The 22,049-nt window shown below is 46.0% G+C and overlaps 3 protein-coding genes across 8 annotated transcripts; 2 read left to right on the top strand and 1 right to left on the bottom strand.

Moving 5' to 3' along the window:
• Positions 1 to 1,815: 1,815 nt before the first annotated feature.
• Positions 1,816 to 9,820, top strand: slc23a1 (solute carrier family 23 member 1). 2 transcript variants are annotated; one of them, XM_007556493.2, is made up of 15 exons: positions 1,816 to 2,324; positions 2,408 to 2,460; positions 4,290 to 4,445; positions 5,176 to 5,333; positions 5,401 to 5,489; positions 5,572 to 5,639; positions 6,256 to 6,437; positions 6,526 to 6,646; positions 6,724 to 6,880; positions 6,961 to 7,108; positions 7,184 to 7,289; positions 8,091 to 8,220; positions 8,303 to 8,446; positions 8,918 to 9,013; positions 9,296 to 9,820. In XM_007556493.2, the coding sequence occupies exons 2-15, from the start codon at positions 2,443 to 2,445 to the stop codon at positions 9,562 to 9,564; spliced, it is 1,842 nt and encodes a 613-aa protein (XP_007556555.1). In that variant the 5' UTR covers positions 1,816 to 2,324; positions 2,408 to 2,442; the 3' UTR covers positions 9,565 to 9,820. The 2 variants fall into 2 exon arrangements, with proteins under 2 accessions (XP_007556555.1, XP_007556556.1); XM_007556494.2 differs by lacking the exons at positions 1,816 to 2,324; positions 2,408 to 2,460 and adding an exon at positions 3,152 to 3,237.
• A 439-nt stretch (positions 9,821 to 10,259) lies between these two features.
• Positions 10,260 to 15,069, bottom strand: LOC103141061 (uncharacterized). Of its 2 annotated transcripts, XM_007556491.2 has the most exons (4): positions 14,686 to 15,069; positions 13,757 to 14,104; positions 12,394 to 12,568; positions 10,260 to 12,053 (listed from the first exon to the last, which is right to left on the bottom strand). In XM_007556491.2, the coding sequence occupies exons 2-4, from the start codon at positions 14,093 to 14,095 to the stop codon at positions 10,660 to 10,662; spliced, it is 1,908 nt and encodes a 635-aa protein (XP_007556553.1). In that variant the 5' UTR covers positions 14,096 to 14,104; positions 14,686 to 15,069; the 3' UTR covers positions 10,260 to 10,659. The 2 variants fall into 2 exon arrangements, with proteins under 2 accessions (XP_007556553.1, XP_016529091.1); XM_016673605.1 differs by lacking the exons at positions 13,757 to 14,104; positions 14,686 to 15,069 and adding an exon at positions 12,856 to 13,746.
• Positions 15,070 to 15,294: 225 nt separating this feature from the next.
• On the top strand, positions 15,295 to 21,761 carry mat2b (methionine adenosyltransferase 2 non-catalytic beta subunit methionine). Of its 4 annotated transcripts, none has more exons than XM_007556490.2 (7): positions 15,295 to 15,376; positions 16,131 to 16,325; positions 17,313 to 17,427; positions 18,655 to 18,807; positions 18,981 to 19,177; positions 20,839 to 20,952; positions 21,129 to 21,760. In XM_007556490.2, the coding sequence occupies exons 1-7, from the start codon at positions 15,347 to 15,349 to the stop codon at positions 21,300 to 21,302; spliced, it is 978 nt and encodes a 325-aa protein (XP_007556552.1). In that variant the 5' UTR covers positions 15,295 to 15,346; the 3' UTR covers positions 21,303 to 21,760. The 4 variants fall into 4 exon arrangements, with proteins under 4 accessions (XP_007556552.1, XP_007556551.1, XP_016529092.1 ...); XM_007556489.2 differs by having other exon boundaries at positions 20,836 to 20,952; XM_016673606.1 differs by lacking the exon at positions 15,295 to 15,376 and adding an exon at positions 15,444 to 15,675 and having other exon boundaries at positions 20,836 to 20,952; positions 21,129 to 21,761.
• The last annotated feature ends 288 nt before the right edge of the window (positions 21,762 to 22,049 follow it).

Raw genomic sequence — 22,049 nt, 5'->3', positions numbered from 1 at the left:
GATGGAGAGTTTCCTCACCTGCAGACACCATCTTCAGTTGGAACCAGCAGGTGAGGCTCCGCCCCCAACCCCTCACCTGGGTGTGGCTCCAGGTGAAGCGGTGGGCGGGCCGAGCAGCGGCTCCACGCTGCACAGGTCAGAGAAAACAGTCGAACGAAGTAATACGTTTTTTGTTTTGGTTTTGAATCGGATACAAATTATTAAACTGTCGGACCGGATGTGATTTTCATCTTTATTGATCGGGTTTATGTGACCTAGAAATATTTCTGCGCGAAATGCCAGAGGCTTAGTGACATTGTGGAGGCGCTGGGGCCAAACACGGACCTGGCATGGTCAACAGCGATCTGAAACACGCAGACGCTTCCTTCCTGCTGCGGCTGAAGGATTTCCTGCTGCGGCAGAAGGACTGTCTGTTGTGGCTGAGGGACTTCCTGCTGCGGCTGAGGGACTTCCTGTTGCGGCTGAGGGACTTCCTGTTGCGGCTGAGGGACTTCCTGCTGCGGCTGAGGGACTTCCTGCTGCGGCTGAGGGACTTCCTGTTGCGGCTGAGGGACTTCCTGCTCAGAAATGAGCCGCAGAGAAGAAGACATCGAATGCTGGGTTTGGGTTGAAGTCAACACAGTCTGTGATGTACTGGGAACCAGCATTGGAACCAGTCTGGCAGGACCATCCCTCACTCCCCTGAATGATACCCTGGACAGGAAGACCGCCTGCTTCCTGTTCCTCTCAGTTTCTGGTTCTGATTGGATGCTTCAGGCCACGTGACCAAGGAGTTTCTTCCTTCTTCACGTCCTCATCCTCGCTTCATCTGATTCTGCTGGTTGTTTTCAGCTCATTTCAGTCTCATGATGGTTCCTCTGGTCCAGTTTGGTCCAGTTTGCTTGTGCCTATTCTGTTCCTTTTCTCTGGTATGGTTGGATCTGGTCCGTTCTGATCTGGTCCAGTCTGGTCTCTGTCCTCCAGCTCCTTGTCTGGAGGCGAGGCAAAGCGTTGGTGAATTTTGGTCCCATGAGTCAGTTCTCCAAATCAGCCTATCAGAGAACAGGTTTTCTAGCAGCTGATTCTCCCAGTTACTTGTCAGATCTGCCCAGTTCCTGGTCCAGTCAAAGTATTTCAGTGGGAATTTCAGAGTTAATTGATTTAATCGGGCCAGAACGGATATTTAAACTGGTTTGGTCTGAAATGGTTTCAGTGTCTGAATTTATTTCAATATTATCTGATTAAAGCTGCTATGTAGTTTCATCTGGTCTAACCTGGTTAAAACATGTTTAAATTGGTTTCAACTGGTCTGAACTGGGTATTAATGGTCTGAAATAGGTTAAATCAGTTGGAACTGGTTCCACAAAGTTTAACTGAACCAGTAAACAATCTTCTGAACTGGTGAGAAGTAGATTAAATGTGCCTGACATGGTCAGAACTGGTTAAAACTGGCTTGAACTGGTTTAACTGGTCATAACTGCCTGACCTTGTTAAAACTTGTATAAACTATTTTGAACTGGACTGAAGTATGTTGAGGTTAATACTGGTCTGACCTGGTCTCAACTGGTTTCCACAACGTCTAAAATGTTCTAAACATCTCAGCATCCTGTGATTGAACCAGTGGGAACTGGTCTGAACTGGTTTTAACTGGTTGTCTGATGACTTTTTTGAAGGTTTGATTTTTTTCTTATTTTTGTTTGAGTTGAAAATGATGCAAAGAGGAAATTGTTTTAATATTGTTTACAGATGGAAATGCAATAAAAATGCTGCATGTGTGAAACATTTTCCTGTGTTGGTGGGTTATTGATCAGGGGTCAGAGGTCATATCCTGATGATGTTTCCCACCTGCTGTCCACGAGGTTTCAGACTCACTTTGGATAAAGAAAGAAATCAACTTAATTAACTTCACCAGGATGATGATGAAGATGCTGTCTGGGAGACATCAGCGCGATGGTTTCCTGTCCTTCACCGTGATGTCACACCGCCGTGGTGTCTCGGTGGAGTCGGCCATGATGAAGGGAGGCGGAACCAGTGAAGAACCAGTATAGAACCACCTGAAAGCTGCCTCCAACAGCTTCCACACCATTCCAACTCCAGCTGAATCCAAGTCCATGTTTTGCTCTTCATGTTGATCCAGGAGGAAGACCTCTTTGCCTGACGAGTTTCCTGGTCCGACTATCGGGCCATGACAGAACCCTAAGGTCAGAGGTCAACAGGAAGCCTTTTGTCTGCTGAAGCAGTTTCAGTCACAGCTTCCTTCCAGGCCTCACAGCGAGAGCGGCTGGTGATGAATGTGTGCTGTTTAGCTTCTTCCTGTCCTCGGGGCTGATGATTGCCCCCCCCAGGTGAGCTCAGGTGTGAGATGGGTAAAGGTTTCTGTGCTGATGGTTAATAATCTGTTAATAGTCTTCTGGACTTTATCCTGAAGCCTAGAGTTCCTTCAGACGGACGACTGCAGCTCAGATGGAGGACGACACCAAGGTAAGGCATTCACGGTTCTGATCCTGTTTCTGGTCCTGATTCTGGTCCAGGTTGGGTGAGTTCTCAGAACTTGAGGTGAGGCTTTCAGGGCTCAGAGTTAAACTTTGTTTAAGCCTTTCCAGTTTGATCAGATGACCACTCTCATTCAGAAACAGCTTCTGTGAAGAAATATTAAATCTGTGACAAACAAAACCTTCAAACCGTCCAACTTCAGGTGTCAATGCACCTCTGGACACACAGGTACACAACACCTAAAGCAGGTGTTGTGTACCTGCTTTAGGTACACAACACCTAAAGCAGGTGTTGTGTACCTGTCCATTCTCAGAAACACGTGCGCCTTCCTGGAAGTGGTACCGAAGTTTGTTTGCTCTGAATTGGGTCACAGTGACACAAACAGCGGTTTATAGTCCATGCCAATGATTTACACAGTTACTGCATTCCTCAGTCAGTTAGAATCACCTGGAATCACAATGAGAACCAATCATTTCCTTCTGTTAGGCGAATCACAACAAACAAGCATCTCCTTCCTGCTTTTAGTGAAGAGGTTGAGTCAGAACCAGGAGCTGCTAGTTAGCTACTAAGGGCTAACTGCTAGCCAGCAGGTCATCATCAGATTCCTGCTCTGCAGAATCAGGAGTTGTTAGCACAATGGTACAGTGGAAAAACTTAGCAGCAACTGTTGGTTCTCTAAGGGTCAAAGGTTATCTCCAAACAACCTAAAGTCCATCGTTCTTCAGAGGAAAACACCTCTGTCAGTAATTCTTCTCTTCTGCAAAGGTTTGAACCAGCACCTTCCTGCAGTTGCTGTCGGTTTTATTCCGACATTTCTGTTCTTTCACAGGGAGCTTCTTGCTGTTTCTTGTTGTTTCTGTCCCCACAAAGGCGTTTCTGGACGTTTTTGGCCATTTCTCTTTGTTTCCTGCCGTTTCTGGGCATTTTTGTTATCACACAGGCCGTTTCTTTTTTTTTTTTGTTCCTGGCCTTTTCTGGCTGTTTCTTGTCGTTTCTGTTCCTGGCCATTTGTTGGCATTTCCTTCCTCAAACAAGTTGTGTTTGGCCATTTCTTTTTGTTTCTGGCTGTTTCTGTTTTCACACAGGCCATGTTTTTGTTTCTGACCCCTTCTGGCCTTTTCTGGCTGTTTCTTGCAGTTTCTGTCCGGCCACAGAAAGCTGCCAAGCTGATTTGGAGAACTAATTGTTTCCATTTTCTGCTCTTGGAGCAAGGCAGACTCTGGAAGAACTCTGGTCATAACATCAACAGCGACTAAACGTTGTTCAATGTTTGATTGGCAAATAAAAACATAAAACGTATTAGTTGTGTTAGGAATGCATTCTTGTTTTCTTCTGTTTCTTGTTGGACACAGGTAGATTTTACCTGCAGCGCCATCTGCTGTGAGGGTTAGCTGAGACTGGCTGCTGATTGGCTACTCCCTCTCAGGCTGGGTTTTTATTGGTGAGGAGAACCAGCTAGTGGATTCATACTGATATGTTTATCCTGCAGGGTGAATTTAAAGGCAAAGTTCTGCTCATTCAGCTTCCCTGGGTTTCTCAGACAGGAAAAAACTCTTTACTTTTAAAAGCCTTCAAGGGAAGCTGAACAGAGAGGCAACTGCTCCTACTGTCCGAATTATCTGGCCTCAGTGTTTTGGACCTGGAACAAAACTCTGGACCTTAAGAAGTGGATTCAAAACTGCTGATGTAGAAAAATCTGTTTTCTCAGAACTAAACCGTTTCTTCTGCAGTCAGCATTTTATTCTCACTAAATATTCCTGAACTCCATCTGTTAAACCTGAATACTTGGTCAGGCTGCTACGTCTGTGTCCAAACAGAGCCGGGATCACCTGGAAGACGGACGAGGCCGCAGGCCGAGCAAGGCCGACTCATCCATAAACCAGCCAACCAGAGCAGAGAAGGCGGGACTAGACATGATTTACACCATTGAAGACGTCCCACCATGGTACCTGTGCATCCTGCTGGGACTACAGGTGAGAATCGGACTAAACCGGTCCAGTTCCACCCAGAACGGTTCTGTCAGAACTCTGCAGACCATAAGGGGTCAGGTGGGATCTGACTGGATTATTCAGTTTACTTTGTCTTGTTCTTGATGAATCCGTCACAAAGCAAAGATGTTCTTCAAACAGCCTAAAAATGTTCAGTCCATTTAAATCCTGTTCAGGAGTCCGATCCAGTAAATCTGGAGGTTCTGACAGAATCCTGCTGGAGCCGGCTTTCCCTAAAATAACTTCTAATTATTCTTGGCAGCAATAATCAAATAACCAATGAAGTTGTGCAATATTGAAGAGTATTAGGTTTTCCTTCCCCAGAGTTGATTTCCAATCAGTTTTATTTGGGGTGTTGCCAAGGAGACCCAGCGCCTTCCTTGGCACAGGAAGGCGCTGAAGACTCAGCGCCTTCCTGTTCGGGAGGCTGAGTCCTTGATCCTTGACAGGAAAGCAGCTCCATCACAGTGGGTCAGAACCGAACTGTAGCACGGCCAAAACTACCAGCAGTTGATCAGTTTCTTGAGACCAGAGAAGTTTCTGAGTCTGACATTGGTTTGGCAATGTTGCACACCGGAGCAAAATTCATTTTAGAGACAGCTGGTTACTTGGATCAAAACTGCTCATCAACTGCCCATTGGGGGCGGAGCCACCATTTGGGTCGCTGAACTTTCTGCTGAGACTGAAGGGTGACTCTTTTCTCATTGGTTCACAGCATTACCTGACATGTTTTAGCGGCACCGTGGCAGTCCCATTCCTTCTGGCTGAAGCTATGTGTGTCGGACAAGACCAAAACACTGTGAGTCAGCTGATCGGAACCATTTTTACCACCGTTGGAATCACCACACTGATCCAGACCACCATTGGAGTCAGGTAGGTCTTTGCTGAAGCTTCAGGAGAATATGACAAGCTTAAGACTAAAGTGAGTCTGTGCTTCCAGGCTTCCTTTGTTTCAGGCCAGTGCTTTTGCCTTCCTGATTCCTGCTCAGGCCATCCTTGGCCTGGACCGTTGGGCGTGTCCCAGTGAAGGTGATGCTTCATTTCTGAGCACTGATGCTTTGTTTCTGTAAATAAACATGGTGAGCCTGACATTTCTGGGTTTTATTTTCAGATGTGATTTATGGGAACTGGAGTCTTCCCCTCAACACCTCCCATGTCTGGCACCCTCGGATCAGAGAGGTATGATGATAACCCAGGTGGTCAGGCATCTAGATGTGGGTCAGGATTAATGAAATTCCCGTTTTAAGGGTTCACACTGAGGCCAAGTTCACTTTTGACTCATACCTTGGTAGAATCTCTGCATCAGGAACCGTAAGAACCAAAACAAAACCCATCAAAACTCTGGTCTCTTCAGACAACTTCAACAAGTCCTTAAAGAAGACTAAACTCTAAGGGCCTGAACCTGGTTCAGACAAGGTCACGACAAACTTTGGACTGGACCAGAACTGGACCTCTGCCTCTCTACTGGAGCCTGGTTCTCTTCTATTGATCAGAGTCAGAAGTCGCCAGGTTCTGCTGCAGGTCTGATAATAGAAGACATTACTCAATCTTGTCAGACTTCAGTTTAGTTTAAAACTGCATTGTTAAGGTGGTTCTGATCCATTTAGTATTTTATGGCACAGACTCTTGGTGGAGTAGAATGTCACCTCTGAAACCCCACAATGCCCTCCTGGCCAGCCTGCATCTCTTCAGCTGGGTCAGAGGCAATTCAATCTTCAGGGTCTGAAAGATTCTGTGATGTTTCTGTTTTCTATAGGAGATGTTTTGTTTTGTTTTGTCGTTTGCTTGTTTACAGATTCAGGGAGCCATTATCATGTCGAGTCTGGTGGAAGTTGTGATTGGTTTCTCTGGATTACCCGGTCTGCTATTGGAGTACATTGGTCCACTCACCATCACACCAACCGTCTCCCTGATCGGTCTGTCCGTATTCACCACTGCTGGAGACAGAGCTGGGGCCCACTGGGGCCTGTCTGCTTTGTAAGACACCTGTCCACCTATCAGCATCTCTCGACTTCTCAGTTTGAAACACGTAACCCTTAACAGACATGTCTGTTTCTCTCTACAGGTGTATGTTACTAATTGTGCTGTTTGCTCAGTACCTGAGGACAACATCAATTCCTGTTCCTGTTTACAGCAGAAGAAAAGGACTGACGTCCACCAGAGTCCAGATCTTCAAGATGTTTCCTGTAAATGAGACCACACAGAGGCAGTGAAGTCAGCGATGACGTGATGTAGTGATATTATCCTCTGAATCTCATCTCAGATCATCCTCGCCATAATGCTGGTCTGGCTCGTTTGTTACATTCTGACTTTGACTGACCTGCTCCCTAACGACCCGGATCGCTATGGACACAAAGGACGGACCGACGCTCGTGGGGACATCATGGCGTCAGCTCCCTGGTTCAGGATGCCCTACCCATGTAAGGGATTCGCCAAGGAAACGCCCCTGATGTAATGAAGACACAGGGCTGATGATGATGATGATGGTGATGTCCCATAGGTCAGTGGGGGTTGCCAGTGGTGACTGTTGCTGGCGTGTTGGGGATGCTGAGTGCCACCATGGCGGGGATTGTGGAGTCCATTGGAGATTACTACGCCTGCGCCCGTCTGTCAGGTGCCACGCCGCCACCAGTTCATGCTATCAACAGGTGAGTCTGGAAGTTGGTGGCTGACTCCGCTCCTTTGCTGTTCAGGTTGTTGATTTGCCTCATTTCTTGTTTCAGGGGGATCTTCACTGAGGGAATCTGCTGCGTCATTGCTGGTCTGTTAGGGACAGGAAATGGATCGACCTCCTCCAGTCCCAACATCGGAGTCCTTGGAATCACCAAGGTGAAAATCTTCACCAGGATAAATGAGGCCCTTCTTTATCTGGTCAGATTACTCCAAGTTTTACTGGTTTCAGATTAACTGGTGCAGGATTTACTGGTACTGGGTGTTCTGTTGCTTGATGTAGTCATCCTGGGCCTACTGGTCCATTTATTACTTGTTCTGGGTTATTGATCATAGGGTTTAATGTTCTGCTCCATTTAAATGCATTTTGTTTATTTAGTGTCAACTGACGTCATGTCACCATGGGAGCAGAGTGTCTTGTAGTTTCTGGTCACCACTAGGGGGAGTGTCTTAGTTTCATGTGCTGATTCCAACAAAGGCAGCTATGCGGTTATTTAAGGCCAGTGGAAATCTCTCTGGGTGTTGCTGATGAAAAGGGGAAACAATTTTGTATTGTGCTTAAACAGTTATCTGGCTTGTTCTTAATAGAAACGTAAAGATGAACCTTCTAGTCTTGGTCAAAAATAACACTGAGGTTCTTTATTACTGGAGATCAGGTGAGTTTATGTCTTAATAACTCTGGATCCACAGACATCTTCTGACTTCTTGAAACAGGTCGTTACTATTTAAATGCTCACATACTTGATTAACAACTATTTTCTCAAGAATTATAGATTAGAAAGGAAGATTAGATATAGGTCTCCAATTAAGCCATCTTAACTGAGAGAAGATTTCTAAGTAAAAGTTAAATTACAGCTAGCTTAAAAACTGGTGGTCCATGTACTAAGGAGAGGTTCATCATATCTAAAATAGTGGCTGGAATCAAAGAAAAACATTTTAAATAATTTAAAATGTGTGCAGGTGGGCAGCAGACGGGTGGTGCAATTTGGAGCCGGGATCATGTTCATCCTGGGAACGGTTGGGAAGTTCACGGCTCTGTTTGCCTCTCTGCCGGATCCCATCCTGGGAGGAATGTTCTGCACATTGTTTGGTGAGCCACAGGTTCTTTCAGCTCAGGTGAGTTGATGAGGTCATATTAATCCTTTTTTTTTATTTTTTTTCTTTATCCGCAGGTATGATCACAGCTGTTGGTCTATCAAACCTGCAGCTGGTTGATTTGAACTCTTCCAGAAATCTTTTTGTTCTCGGGTTCTCAATGTTTTTCGGCCTCACGCTGCCAGCATACTTGGACGCACATCCGAAAGTCATCAAGACAGGTGAGTGTGTTTACCTGAGAATGTTGGTGTTCATTAGAGATTTTTTGTTATTGTTTTAATATTTTCCTTGATTTGCTGCTTTGAGTCCCTCAATTTAAAAGATAACTGCTGAGCTGACTCCCCCTGCTGGTGGATAATGAAATGACACCAGAGTTACACACTGCTGGCAGCTGCATCTGCATCCATGACCTCCAGTCACCTGTCCTACTTGTTTTCGTTACCATGGCAGCTGCATCTTGTGGCTGGCCAGGCGGGTTCAGCTGGACTTCCTGACCAATCAGTCGTTCTACAGACCAGAACTGGACCTCAAGCCAGTTCTGATTTGGAAACTGATTCAGTTTCAGTGTGAATAAAATCTGGAGTCCTCCTAACTGAACGTTAGAGATACTTTTGGTTGGCTGTACTGGTTTTCATCTGGAGCTGCTGGTTGGTTTTCATCTGACTTTAACGATTCTCTCTCTTCTGGTTCAGGTGTTGTAGAACTGGATCAGATTCTGACAGTTCTTCTGTCCACTGAGATGTTCGTTGGAGGTTTTCTGGCTTTTTGTCTCGACAACACAATACCAGGTGAACAACAACCCAACCATCTGTTGCCAATAGCAGCAGCTGATCAGGAGCATTTTCAGCTCTAGTCTTCAAGGAGAACTTTCTACAGAATGTTTCACAGAATTTCAGTTTTTATATGAAGCCTCTACAAATACATAAAAGCATTAAGTGCCTTTGATTAAATTTAATTCTTAACAAAACCAATCCAAAAATATTACAAGAATGGAACCCACAAAACCTAAATATTGTGGACAGATGGAGCTGGAGTGATATCACACACCTGTTTTCTTCTTCTGTGTTCAGGAACGAGGGAGGAGCGAGGACTTGTGCAGTGGAGCTCCTCAAGCACCGCCCCCACATCAGGCCCCGCCCGCTCTCCAGGCTCCACCTCCTATGACTTCCCTGTGGGGATGGGCGTGGTCAGACGGACCCGCTGGCTCCGCCGGTTCCCCATCTGCCCCACCTTCACAGGTTTCAGGGTGCGTGAGGAAGATCTGCCCCCGGAAGGGGAGGAGATGGCGGGACAGGGGGAGGAGCTACCAGATGCCTCCCTTCCAAGCACCAAGGTGTGACAGTGATGTCATCAGGCTAAGCCAGTGAGGTTGAACTTAATCAGATTAAAAATGCAGGTTCCTCCGGATAATTGAGCAGAAGGTTCATCTGTCAATATTATTGATTAAATTATGGTTCCTGGAGCTGGACTCATGACAGCTTCCTGTTTCCTTTCTGCTGTAGCTCCAACCCCTCCTCACCTTTATTGTCAGAACCGGTACTAAATGTTCGGGTCAGAAGATTGTTAGGTTTTCAAATAAAATGTATTGAACTGTGTTTCTGGTGATACTCTAATTGAACTTTACAAATAGCGCCCCCTACTGGTCAAAAGCAGCCAAGTTACTCAAGAATCAACAAGTTCTCATCAGGATCTACATGAGCCCGGTTCTGTTTGGTCCGGCCATGTTGACGGTTCCATAGAGTTCTGATGCTTTAGTGGAACCCGGTTTCAGAGGTTAGGTCTACTTTCTGGAACCACGACTGAACTCTGACCTTTGGGCTTCCTAAAGGTCAGGAACCACAACCCTTGATTCACAGAGATTCAACTTTCACCATAAGAGGCTCTTCAGTTCTGATCGGTTCTGATCGGTGGAACCAGACTGTCCACATATCCAAGAAACAACGAGTCCAGTTCCACTACCATGTTAACTTAAGAATGTGGCCATCTCAAACAAGATGATTATCAAATTTCAAACGTAAGAATCTTGAGCACAAATTTGATCACAATGGTTAATTTACTCAAACCTGCAACTTCAAAGATTGACATTGAAAGAATGAAAATCTGACATTTTTGATTTCAGCACAGATTTCACATTAAACGAAGTTTCAGCCTTATTTTATGAACTCCACTGCTTTTCATGTTGAAGTTTTATTGACATTTGATAGAAATGAAGGAGTCAGTAAAGCTCAGAAGCAAAGGGTTAACCCTAACCCTGAAGTCCTCCTCTGATCACATTATGGTTTGTCAACAGAACCTGTGATGAACTTTGACCTCCTGAGAAGGAAGCTGCTGCAGCAGACACGGCCTATTTAAAGTCCTTTGGTTTCCAGTTTGTTCTTGTCACTGACATTAAACATTAATTAGAAAACTAAAATCTAGAGGAGCAGCTGGAGCTTCAGGTGTGATGAAGGATCATGGCGACATCATCATGAGGTGTTGTCATGGTAACAGGTAGGTAGGGGCCACTGTACAGCAAGGGCACGCCCATCACTGGAAACTGAATGACTGGCAGGACTGTTGGGTTGCCCCCCAACATGGGGGGGGCGGAGCCTGCAGGTAGGAACACCTGGACAAAGTGTCCAGTTTCCGGGTCCAGCAGCAGCTTTCTCTGAGCTGCTGGACTGGCGTCCATGTAGAAGCCACGTTGACTGCTGGCGTCTAACACAAGGTGATAGGAAGCAGGCACACTAAACAAGACTCCCGGTGCTGCAGTGGAAACCAGGTCCTTGCATACCTGGCCAAGTGTGAAAGTCTGTGAACTCTCAGGTAAGGGCTGCTGTGGCGGTTGAACCTGTTCACATCTCCCAAAGCTCCTGCGGTCCGGATCTCCGCTGGTTTCAGTCCGATTTGAAGAGTTATCCCTGACTTTGATTGGACTTTTGTCAGGGTTCACCAACAGGTGGGGGGGAGCTGGGGGATTGAGGTGGGATGGCATGCAGGTCAGAGGAGGGTGAATAAAGGGGACGCTTCTCAGGTTGGGTTGCAGCCTGTAAAAACAGGGATGGAGGAGCTGGATGGGAGCAAAGGGAGAAGCTTCACATCGGGTGGAGTGCTGGCTCTGGGTGGAGCATGGACGGAAGTGGGGCTCTGGGGCAGACTCAGAGGACTTCTGTTTCTGGAGATCAGGTGGTGAGCGCTGCAAGGGGGCAAAGGAGACTGCAGCTGTCTCTGATTGGTTCAGCTCTGAAGGGACATGGCGGACAGGTTGGACATGGTGGACGGGTTGGACATGACAGACGGGTTGGATGTGGCGAATGGATTGGACATGGTGGACGGGTTGGACAGGGGGCGTGTCTTCAGACTTGTCCATTGGATGACTGTTTTGTTTCTCATTTGCTGCTGGACGGCTGTCAGCGTCGTCCTGTTGCCTGTTCTGTGATTTGCTGAGAGATGCCGTAACCATGGCAGCATGATGTTTACCCTCTGCAGCAGGGTGACGTGAGACGCTCTCCTCCTGGCCAATAGCGTTGCAGCTCGTTGAGTTCATGCTAACAGCTTTGCTGTTGTTGAGGCTGTTGAAACTCTTCACATCTCTGACCAGGTGCAGTGGAGCTTTGGATGCACCTGTCTTCCCCTGCTGTTCACCCTGCTGCCCTGCAGGGGGGGCAGGTGGAGCGGGTGGGGCAGGTGCTGCCTCCAGCTTCTTCAGGCTGTTAGTTGTGCTGCTCTGCTCCACCTGCATCTTCTTGGACAAGATGTTCATTAAGAGGCTTGACGCCATCTTTGTTTTACTTTCATCCAGAGAATAAGATTTCTGAAGGCATCGCCGGCTTCCTTCCAGCGGGAGACCTGAAAGATCATAAAACTGGATCAGAACTCAGTCTGGCACCAGATCAGGTCACGTCTGAACAGGGAAGCAAGAAGGAAGTCAGTTCAATCTAGTTTACATGAAATAATGAGCAGCAAAAGGCTTTGAGGACAAATGGCTGATCAGCTTCACAACTCAGCATGGAAACCTGATGACCAACCAACCAACCAACGAATCAACCAATCCATCCTAAGTCAATGTTGTATCTCTCCTATGTTTCAGTAATGACCTTGGATGAACTGCTGCTGTGTTTTAGGATTACATTGAAATTATTTTCTAAGTATCTGAACTCCATCAGTCTATAGACAGAGAAGCTTTTACCGCTATTGGCCCCTGCGATGCGGCCTTTGTAGACCCTGTAGCTGGCAGCCTCGCCGCTGGCTGTGGGATGCGTGTGCAGCGATGCAGGCATGCTGTTCTGGCGTAGAAATGAAAATGGACGGGAATGTCTTTCGGTAACTCCTCCCCTCTCAGGAGGGTTGTCCTTCTTCATCACCTGTTCAGGTAAGCAGACAGGAAAACAATTGTCATGGTGCAGGATCCAGTTTCTACAAAGGCCGTATTGTAATTTTTCTTCTTCAAAGCAGCGGCTCTAAGGATCAGATTCATCTGATCTGCTCTGCAGGAACTCCAGCAGACTTACCTGGATCTATAAACAAATACAATAAATCTAATCTAATCTAATCTATCTGATCTACATCTATGGCTGCCTTGCTAACAGACTGAAGGACTGAGGGTTGACCCAAGAGGCAGCAGGAGTTCCTCAGGGTTCTGGACTCTCACCATTCCTTTCTCTCTCTGCTCTTCAGACTTCCGGTAGTCTCTGGTTCAGAAATGGACCAGAGGACTGAGAGCAGCTGGACGCTTGGTGGCATGGAGGGAACAATCAAATAATCTCGGATGGAAACAAAACAAAAGAGATGATTTCAGAATCATCTCTGAAAAACAGGGTCAAAGGTCACATTCTGTTTCCATCACTGAGAAGAAGTGGAGGAATATAAAAACCTCGGAGTTCATTTGGACAGACAGGAGACGCAGCAGAGAAACATCTAGAGGAACAGAACGTCTGCTGACAAACTAGTTTAAACCACGACATAAAGAAAATGTTGACAGATGGTCAACGTGTTCTAATTCAACCAAATATGATTTAATGTTTGACCACGACAGGCGAAAACCAAAACAATTACAGCTGTAAGTGCATGACTTTGGAGTAACTGTACCCACTGGTCTCTTAAAGGGACAGTGACCACAAAATGACAGGGTGAACAGGAAAGTCAGGAACTTGAACAAATTATGGGAATGTAAAATAAACCTTGTGATGGACGGGTACATGTCCAGTTGTCCCTGCCTTTGGCCCAGTGACTACTGGAAATGGATGATGGATAAATATCTAAATGTTTGAATGTTTTGTCTTTTAACCTGTTTGGAATCAGTGTGGCCATAAAGAGGGAAATGGCAACAATGTGCATTCTACCTGAGATCTGCAGCTCTGCACTAAGACGTGTGTAAATATTCAGGCATTATTTCCATAAAACCACATGATTCTGTAAAACGTCCTCTGGACGGATTTTAATGAGAACAGCAGAGGGAACCTGAATCACTTCAGGGATCAAATCTGATGAAAGAATGTATTTATGTTCTGTTCTCGGGAAGGTAAATCAGTGACAATGTCAGAAAAACTCACCTGTGTTTCCATGGTTACGCACGCACAATCTAAGCCACTCTCAGGCTCCGACTCTTCATCGTCCGATTGGAGAATAACGGAGGGAGAGAAGTGCAGAGACAGATCCTCCTCAGACCATTCGCTGCCTTCATCCTCCTCCTCATCATCCCTGCTGAAGATGTCCAGGTACTCCACTTCCCTCTCACCTGTCCAGGTGACCTCCGACCTCTTGTCTGCAGGAACTAGCGAACAGGGAAGGATCTGTGAGCTGGAGCTGTGACGAGGCAGCAGGTCAGCCTCAGCGAGGCCATGTGCACCAAGGTCCTTCCTTGCTCCTCTTCCTCCCTCCAGGACGCTCATAGCTTGTTTCTGTGGAGGAAAAAGATTTTTTTAAAAACCCATTATGCTGGTGTTTGGTGTTAATGATGGGTTTACTAGAAACTTTAACTAATTTCTACAGAAATATTTAAACGGCTAAATTACCTTCCATGTTGTAACTATCCAGTTTATAGCATTAAGTCGATATTCCAGTTTAACTTTCTATATTTATTATTTTGTCTTTATAATTCTTCCCAGAAAGTTCTGCACTTCATCCTCATATTGTCATGATTAATCACTAAGATTACCTTATTAGTAATTAATCATCTTATTGGTGTTAGTCATCACTAATAACACTGATTAGTCACTAATAACACTGATTAATCAGTAATAAAACTGATTAATCAGTCTAATTACTGTGACTCCCTGCTGCTGACTTTACATACATTTCTTCAGAGTTTAAATCTCAGAGTTTCTGGTTCTGTGGCTCGGTTTAACTTCAACTCAATGGGAAAAAGTTCTGAAGCTGAAATCATACATCAAAACATTTTCAAAGCTAAATGAGTTTATTGTTTAATTAAACTAAATAACATAATTAAACATCAACAGTTGAACCAATCAGATCTGTTTACCTGGGATCAGATCAGAGATCAGAACCAACTCAGATCATTCAGGTTCTGGACCCAGCAGAGTCCGGCTCCAGGTCCAGATAGAATATTACGATTACTATTACTATTAATATTACTATACAACCAATAGTCCAGGTTCCTGCTGCAGCTGGTTCCAGTTCTGGAGTCTCTGGGTTCAGAACCGGGGAATCCACACCAACACTGCAGGAGAGAGAGCTTTCTATTTGTGGAGCTGACTGACAGACGAGGCTGCTGCTCTCTCTCTCCCCCTGTTTCACTAAAGCTTGCTCGCCCATCTCCAGTCTGTCAGCAACTCTCTCTCTCTCCTGTCCACATTGGTGTTGTCTCCAGCAGTAACCCAGGTACGGAGCCATTGATTGGTCCAGGTGAGTTAGAGCAGGGATGTATCTAAAAGTTGCAGGTGAAAGTTTTAGAGGATGGAACTGACCATTTCTGATTTAGACTTTATTTTCTGAAACTCAAGGTTCTGATTTGAATTTTGGTCCAGTTCTCGGCTCCTGGCCATGCAGTGGCGGTAGTGGGCCACCTCGTTGCTTGCAACGCTAGAAATAATCAGCAGCGGAAGAATTGCCACTTCCTTTGCCATATCGGGAGCTGCAGCTGGTTGGTTCTGGTTCTGCGGTTTCGTGGCGGTCCGCGTCAGATGCCTGGGTTCCAGTTCTCGGCTCTGCAGGTGGGTTCGCAACCGGTTCCGGTAGAAATCAGGAGATCAGCACTTGGCTCCGAGTCATGCGTTATGGACCCGCATCACAGTTCGGCTGGTCATTTCCGGTTAGCCGCCTGCTATCGCCAGAGCTGCTTTACGGCAATCAGCTGATCTGACCGGAAGTGAAGGAGCGAGTTGCGTAGCAAGTCCTCAGACAGAGATCAGTGACTGACACCAGAATCGGTACCGATCAGTGGACGGACATGAGCAGCGCATGCGCAGAACAGAGGCTGGTGTTCAGCCCCGGGCTCGTGCAGCTGGTCCAGGTACAGTTTACCAGTAAAAAACAGCTGGAGGCGTGGCTCCGGGTCTGCAGGTGGGAACAGGTGGGAACAGGTGGGAGAGCTGGTTCGGGTGGGAACAGGTTGGGCCAGGCAGGTCTCGACAGGTAGCAGAAACAGGTGCGAACTCAGGTATGCCAGCGAGGTGGTCCCGTATTAGGAGCCAGAACCGAGCGTCTCCATGGAGACCGAGTAGCGCTGTCATCAAAGTGAGGCCTCCATGTTGTTTATAAATGTGCACTAGTTCTGGTCCTGGTTCCCTCTGGTTCGGGTTCCTACAGGTTCTGGTTCCCTCTGGTTCTGGATTCTTGCGGTTCTTTGGTGTTAATATTCAGTTCCTCTCGGTATTTCGGACCCTCCCTTCAGTTTGATACTGAACTTGCCGTTTCCATAGCAACAGGATACGCACCTTTCTAACCTGGCTTTCCGCTCATCCCCAGGATGAGGTCCTGCCCCAGGGCCCGAGGGTTGTGGTTACAGGAGCGACGGGCCTTCTGGGCAGGGCCGTCTGCAGGGAGTTCCAGAACCATGGCTGGACGGTGAGCGGAACCGGCCTGCGACGGGCCCGGCCCCGCTTCCTGCGCTGTGACCTGACCGACGAGGACGCCGTGCGCCGACTGTTGCAGGAGACCAAGGTACCAGAACCCGACCCCATATGAAAACTTTTGACCTCCTCTGCTCTGTGTGGGTCTAGATGCATCCTGTCGCTGCATGTGATTGGCTGCAGCCGCTATGATGATTGGTTGACTGAACCGCCCCTTCCACCAATAGCAGACAACAGACTTCCTGAATGTTTGGACTAGACCAAACTGAGGCTCTTTAATGCTTGGACTAGACCAGACTGAGGTTGACTTTATTGATCTCAGAACAAATGAAATGTTTTCACTCGTCATCACCTTTGAGTTTAAGATCAGATTTAATTTCTGTAAATTTACTCAAATACTGATTCTAAAAAATATGAATGAATGAACATGGAAGATCTGAACATCCAGTAGAATCCAGATTCTTCGGGATCAGAGTTGGATCGGATCTTTCAGCACAACCTGACAACCCGCAGCATCCTCTCCATCAGTCCATCATACAGTGTCTTCAGTCAGAGGACTCTTTAGATTGGCTGTTACACAGAATGCTACAGCAGATCTCCCCCAATTAATAATACTTTTAAACTGGATTATCAATAATACTTTGGGATCAAATTATTATTGATCTCAATAACAACTTATTGGGATCAATAAGTTATGATTGAACTGAATTGTTCCCTCTCACTGTTAAGCCATTAAAGTAATGGCGGCTAATAACTAATTAATTTGCTGCATTAATTTGAATGTTCCTTAATTTTCAAAATGTTTGTAGCGTCTCTCTCCTTGGACAGCCAGACGGGGTCAAAGGTCAAGGGGGCAGCAATGTCGCTTTCAGAGAGATTAATTTTCTGTAAATCAGACATTTTGTGGATTCACTTTTAGCAGCAGAGAAACAACAGGAAGTACCATCGATGATGTCACTGATCCTCTGACATTATCGGTTTTAGTTTTAGTAAAGAGAAATAAACTGGTCTGCTCAGGTTCTGGTGCTGATTGACTTCAGCCGGTGTCGTCATGGTAACCTGAGGATTTCTGTTCCAGCCCGATGTTCTGGTCCACTGCGCCGCAGAACGCCGTCCGGACGTCATGGAGAGAAACGCGGACGCGGCAGTCAGCCTGAACGTCCACGCCTCCAGCACCGTCTCCAGGGAGACAGGTAAGTGGTCACATGACGCCGCGGAACCAGACTTCAGGTTTAGACCACAGACTTTTATATGGGAGGGGGGGTTAGAGGTCAGAGGTCAAGGCAGGGTCCATGCTGGAACTCAGCGGTGCATTATGGGAAAGTAGAAGCAATAAAAACCAAAAATCTATTTAATGGCTCCATGTTCCTTGGCAGAAAACTAAGAAAGGTTTTTGGTATAAATGTTATTTAGTTATTTTCTATTTACTTATTTGTATAGTTTTTGAAACGTTGGTCATAAAAAGCAGAATTTTGGCAATTTACTACTTTTACTGTTTCTAAAGATTAAATCAGGCGTTAGTGTTGGTCTTTTTATCTGCTGAGTCGCTTCTCTTACTTTTTAATTTCACCTCAGCAAAATGAAATCGACTCAGTTTGGTCTGACTCCAGGTTCATTGAACTCGTCTCTTTAAACGTTTTCCAGTTTAATTTTCACAACATGAATAGTTTTAATTACAGAGTCTCTGCAGTTAGAGCAGCATGCTGCAGATCTAGAAAGAATGATCTATGATCTCACTGTAAAACTTGTTTGCTGTTTGGAAATGATTGAATGGATTCATGCATCATCTTTGCTTCTTCATATATAAAACAAAGTGGCATTTAAATAATGCGATGCAGTTTCACTGCATTTCTGTGTTATTTGCTTCAAATTTCACATAACTGGTGATGAATTGATAACATTTGTAAAGCATGTTAATATCTACTGTCTGCACAGGGATTTCTACAGAGAATTAAGACATTAATGTCATTAATATCATCTAACCTTGGTTTTGTCTCCATTTTAAAATTTAGTGGCCTCCTGTTGCCCCCCCTGTAGATCTGCCCCTGGTTCAGACCCAGACCCACTCTGGTTCTTTATGACCTGGTCCAATCAGGTCTGGTACCACAACCCAGTTGGTTCAGATAAATCTAGAAATCCAAAAAAAGGAAGTGTGTTTTTGTTCCAACAGCAAAACAAACATGCCACCTCTGGGAGGTGGAGTCTGTGACAGAAACCTTCTGGTTCTACAGAACCAGTCTGACTGGACACCCAGAGAACCAGGTCAGAACTTGTTCAGGTTCCGCTCCAAACTAGGGGATTGTGTTTTGGTTCTGATCACAAGGAAAATGGATTTTAACAATCCTGGCGTTCATGTGCCAGGAGGACCACGGTCATGTACGTTTCCTGTAACCTTTGACCTTTGACCCTTCTGACCACAGCCGCCTGCGGTGCCCTGCTCATCTACATCAGCACCGACTACGTGTTCGACGGCCGGAACCCTCCGTACGGCGAGGACGACTGTCCCAACCCACTCAACCTGTACGGGCGGAGCAAGCTGGAGGGAGAGAGGGAGGCGCTCAGACACTGTCCAGGTAAATGACTGGCAGACAACAGGTGGCCTGTGTTGTTGTCCAGGTGACTCACCTGTGGGGGCCAGCAGGTTTCGCTGACGGCTTAAAGTTACCCGATGGTGTAGCATCATGACTACGGAGGCAGCTCAGGATGACCTCGTGGTTCATTAGTTGACTGACCGCTCCCGTTTCAGGCGCGGTGATCCTGCGCGTTCCCGTCCTGTTCGGGGAGGTGGAGTCTGTGACGGAGAGCGCCGTGACGTCGCTATGGCAACAGGTCCAGGAGGCGACGGAGGAGCGGCGGGCGCTGGACCACTGCCTGCAGCGCTTCCCCACCGACGCTCGAAACGTCGCCGCCGTCTGCAGGAAGCTGGCTGAGAGAGCGAGACAGGTGGGAGTTCAGAGCGCCGCCGCTCCTACTACTGATGAAGAAGAAGAAGATGATGATGATGATGTCAGATCAGTTTGAACTGTGGGTGTGTGAAACCAGGTTCATCTAAATGAGTTTTGGCTGGCACATCCTCCAAAACGTGTAAGAAAACAGGAAATGACTCAGAATGATTTTGAGTGATGCTATATATTAAATATTACATATTAAAGCTATACTCCAGGAATGCAGAGTGCAAAAGTATTTGCTCCCTTCCTGCTTTCTGATGTTTTGCATGTTTGGCGCTCTTCAGTGTTTTAGGACATCAAACCTGGTTAAATGTTGGTGTAAGATGACAGCAGAGTAGAGCTACGATTGCTTTGTATTCCAGAAAGATCTCTGCTGTCAGAAATGATCCTGTTTCTTTATTATTTTTATTGGGGCCTTCTCTGAAGAATCGCCGTCGTTCCAAGTATCGGCACCGTCTGAAAAATAAAGATCTGGGCCCTCATGTATAAAGCGTGCATACACACCAAAAATGTGCGGCGCCTTATTTTACGCACAAGTCGGCATGTATAAAAATGGATTAGGTGTGAAAGTTTACATAAATAAGCGCAAACCTTTGACCTGCTGAGAAACTGTGTGACGGCCACGCAAACGTTTTCTGTGGATAATAACAAACTACCAGGTGTCAAAATTCACCTAAATACACTGAAACTTGAAATCTGACTTCATTCAGTTATTTAGAAGCATCAAACTCGATGTTTATCATGACTTTAATATTTTATTGTTTAAACGTAAACAATGAAACTGAACCACATTTATCCAACTGCACTTTTCTAAATTTGTCTGTACGCCAGGTTTTATCGTGAGAACTGCACAGTGTCATATACGTGAGGCCCTTGATATTTGATAAGTCAAACCTCAGCTGACTCAATACAGATCAGTTCTGTAGTTACATTAATGTTGCTTCACTTACTGAGGATGAAGCCTTCATGTTCAGGAGGATAACAAGTCATTTTATGTTTAATAGAATCAATTTTATTTAAGGAGAAATCATGAAGTTGTTACTGCTGAGAGCTGGAGTCGATGGATCAACAAAGCCGTGACTCTGAGGAAGTTTGGCAACTGGACTGAGATAAAACTTGAGATTATTACTATTCTCCTCTGTTAGTCCTCTGTTGTCGCTCGGTGCAGGGTCTGAGATTTAACAAAGAACTATGAGGCAATACGTCCGTGTGTCAACACAAGATCAGGAGTTTGATGACAGGACTGTGTTGGTCTGTTAATGTTTTGAATAAAATGCTCTGACCCTGAATGTCCTCCACTACAAACTACAAACTGAAGTCATTTTAACGCTTTGGAACAAAAAACTAAGTTATTTGAATGAATTACTGGTATTAATGACTGCATTCCCCGAGGGCCGAATGCAGTCGGCCCCTGATGGAAAACAGCTGGGTTTTCCATCTAACCCAACTGTTCCTCCACTGTTGGGTTAGATGAAAAAACTGCCTCACTAGCCTGCAGTCACATCTACACAGCTCTGCTGATATGCTAATGAGCTAATATGCTTATGAGCCAATATGCTAATGAGCTGATATTGGAGCCAGGTGAAGTTGTGAAAATGTCAAATAACGAGGAGTTCCCAGCCCGGTCTCTGAAACCAAATCGGTTTCTCTCAGCAGGATCCGTCCATCCGAGGAATCTTCCATTTCTCCGGTAAAGAGCAGATGACCAAATATGAGATGGCTGTTGCCATGGCGCAAGCCTTCAACCTGCCATCCAATCACCTCGTACCTGTGAGTCAGCTCATCGTTTCATTGGAACAGCAATCAGCTGTAGCTGATCATGTTTTCCTAAGACATTCATTATTACTTGCTGCCAATAGATGAAGTGGTAATGACTGGAGATCTGCTGGTGGTTCTGCTGGTGGTTCCGTTGTTTCATCTCATGCCGTCTTTCCGCCTGTCCACAGCTGACGGAGCTGCCGGCCGGGTCTGCTCCTCGTCCAGTCAACAGCCAGTTGAACTGTTCCCGCCTGGAGCAGCTGAACCTGAGCGTGGAGCCGCGAGCGTTCTCCGTCGCCATCAGCGAGTGTCTGTGGCCGTTCACGGCCGACAAACGCTGGAGACAGACCGTCTTCCACTGAACCCGTCCTGCTGAAACGGCACCAATCCAATTCAAGCTTCACAATGAATGTTTTAGTCTTTTGTTTTTTTTTTTTTCCTTTTTGAAGAGTGAAACACTGGGAGGGAGGGAGAAAGGGAGGGGAACACCGGCGTCTCCAGATGATCTGCTGTGGACACTGAAGTGATGCTGTCAGTGGAAACAGGTTGAGCTGAATATTTCCCCTCAGGCCTTGATTTTAAGTTTAGCTCTGGTTTAGTTTCTGTTAATGAATCTGATTACACTGACAAAATAATATTACTGCTTGGACTCGAGCTCTACGGTGTCCCACAGAGGACAGGAAATGACAATAAAGAAAGTCATTCTGAGTTTTGTCTGAATGTCATCTAAGGTTAAGATTGAGTTCTGGAGTCCTGACGGCTTCTGACTGGAGGTATGAGGGCAGGTTATGTGTCCAATTATAAAGTCATGAAGTTTAACTTGAATTATGTTGGTGTTGGGTTTTATTTTCAACAGCAAAGCGTGTCGTCCATCAGCGTTCCTGATGTTTGTGCCCAAAACGGGAAACATGGGACAGGATTTAGCGGTTGGAAAGTCAAAAGTGATAATCGAGTTTTAATCTGGCTGTGAGAGAAGGAGCCTCGATGCCTCAGTGTTTAATAATCTGACATCAAGGTTTAACATGTCTATGTTTCAGAAAAACACCAGTCAGGTTTTAGATCCAGTCCAAAAACTGCTAAACATTCAGATGTTGGAACATCTGGAATAT

This window comes from Poecilia formosa, unplaced genomic scaffold (genome assembly GCF_000485575.1).
Source record: "Poecilia formosa unplaced genomic scaffold, Poecilia_formosa-5.1.2 Scaffold79, whole genome shotgun sequence".
Lineage (NCBI taxonomy): Eukaryota > Metazoa > Chordata > Actinopteri > Cyprinodontiformes > Poeciliidae > Poecilia > Poecilia formosa.
Note: the sequence above shows the minus strand (reverse complement) of the source record. Positions and strands in the feature narration are given on the sequence as shown.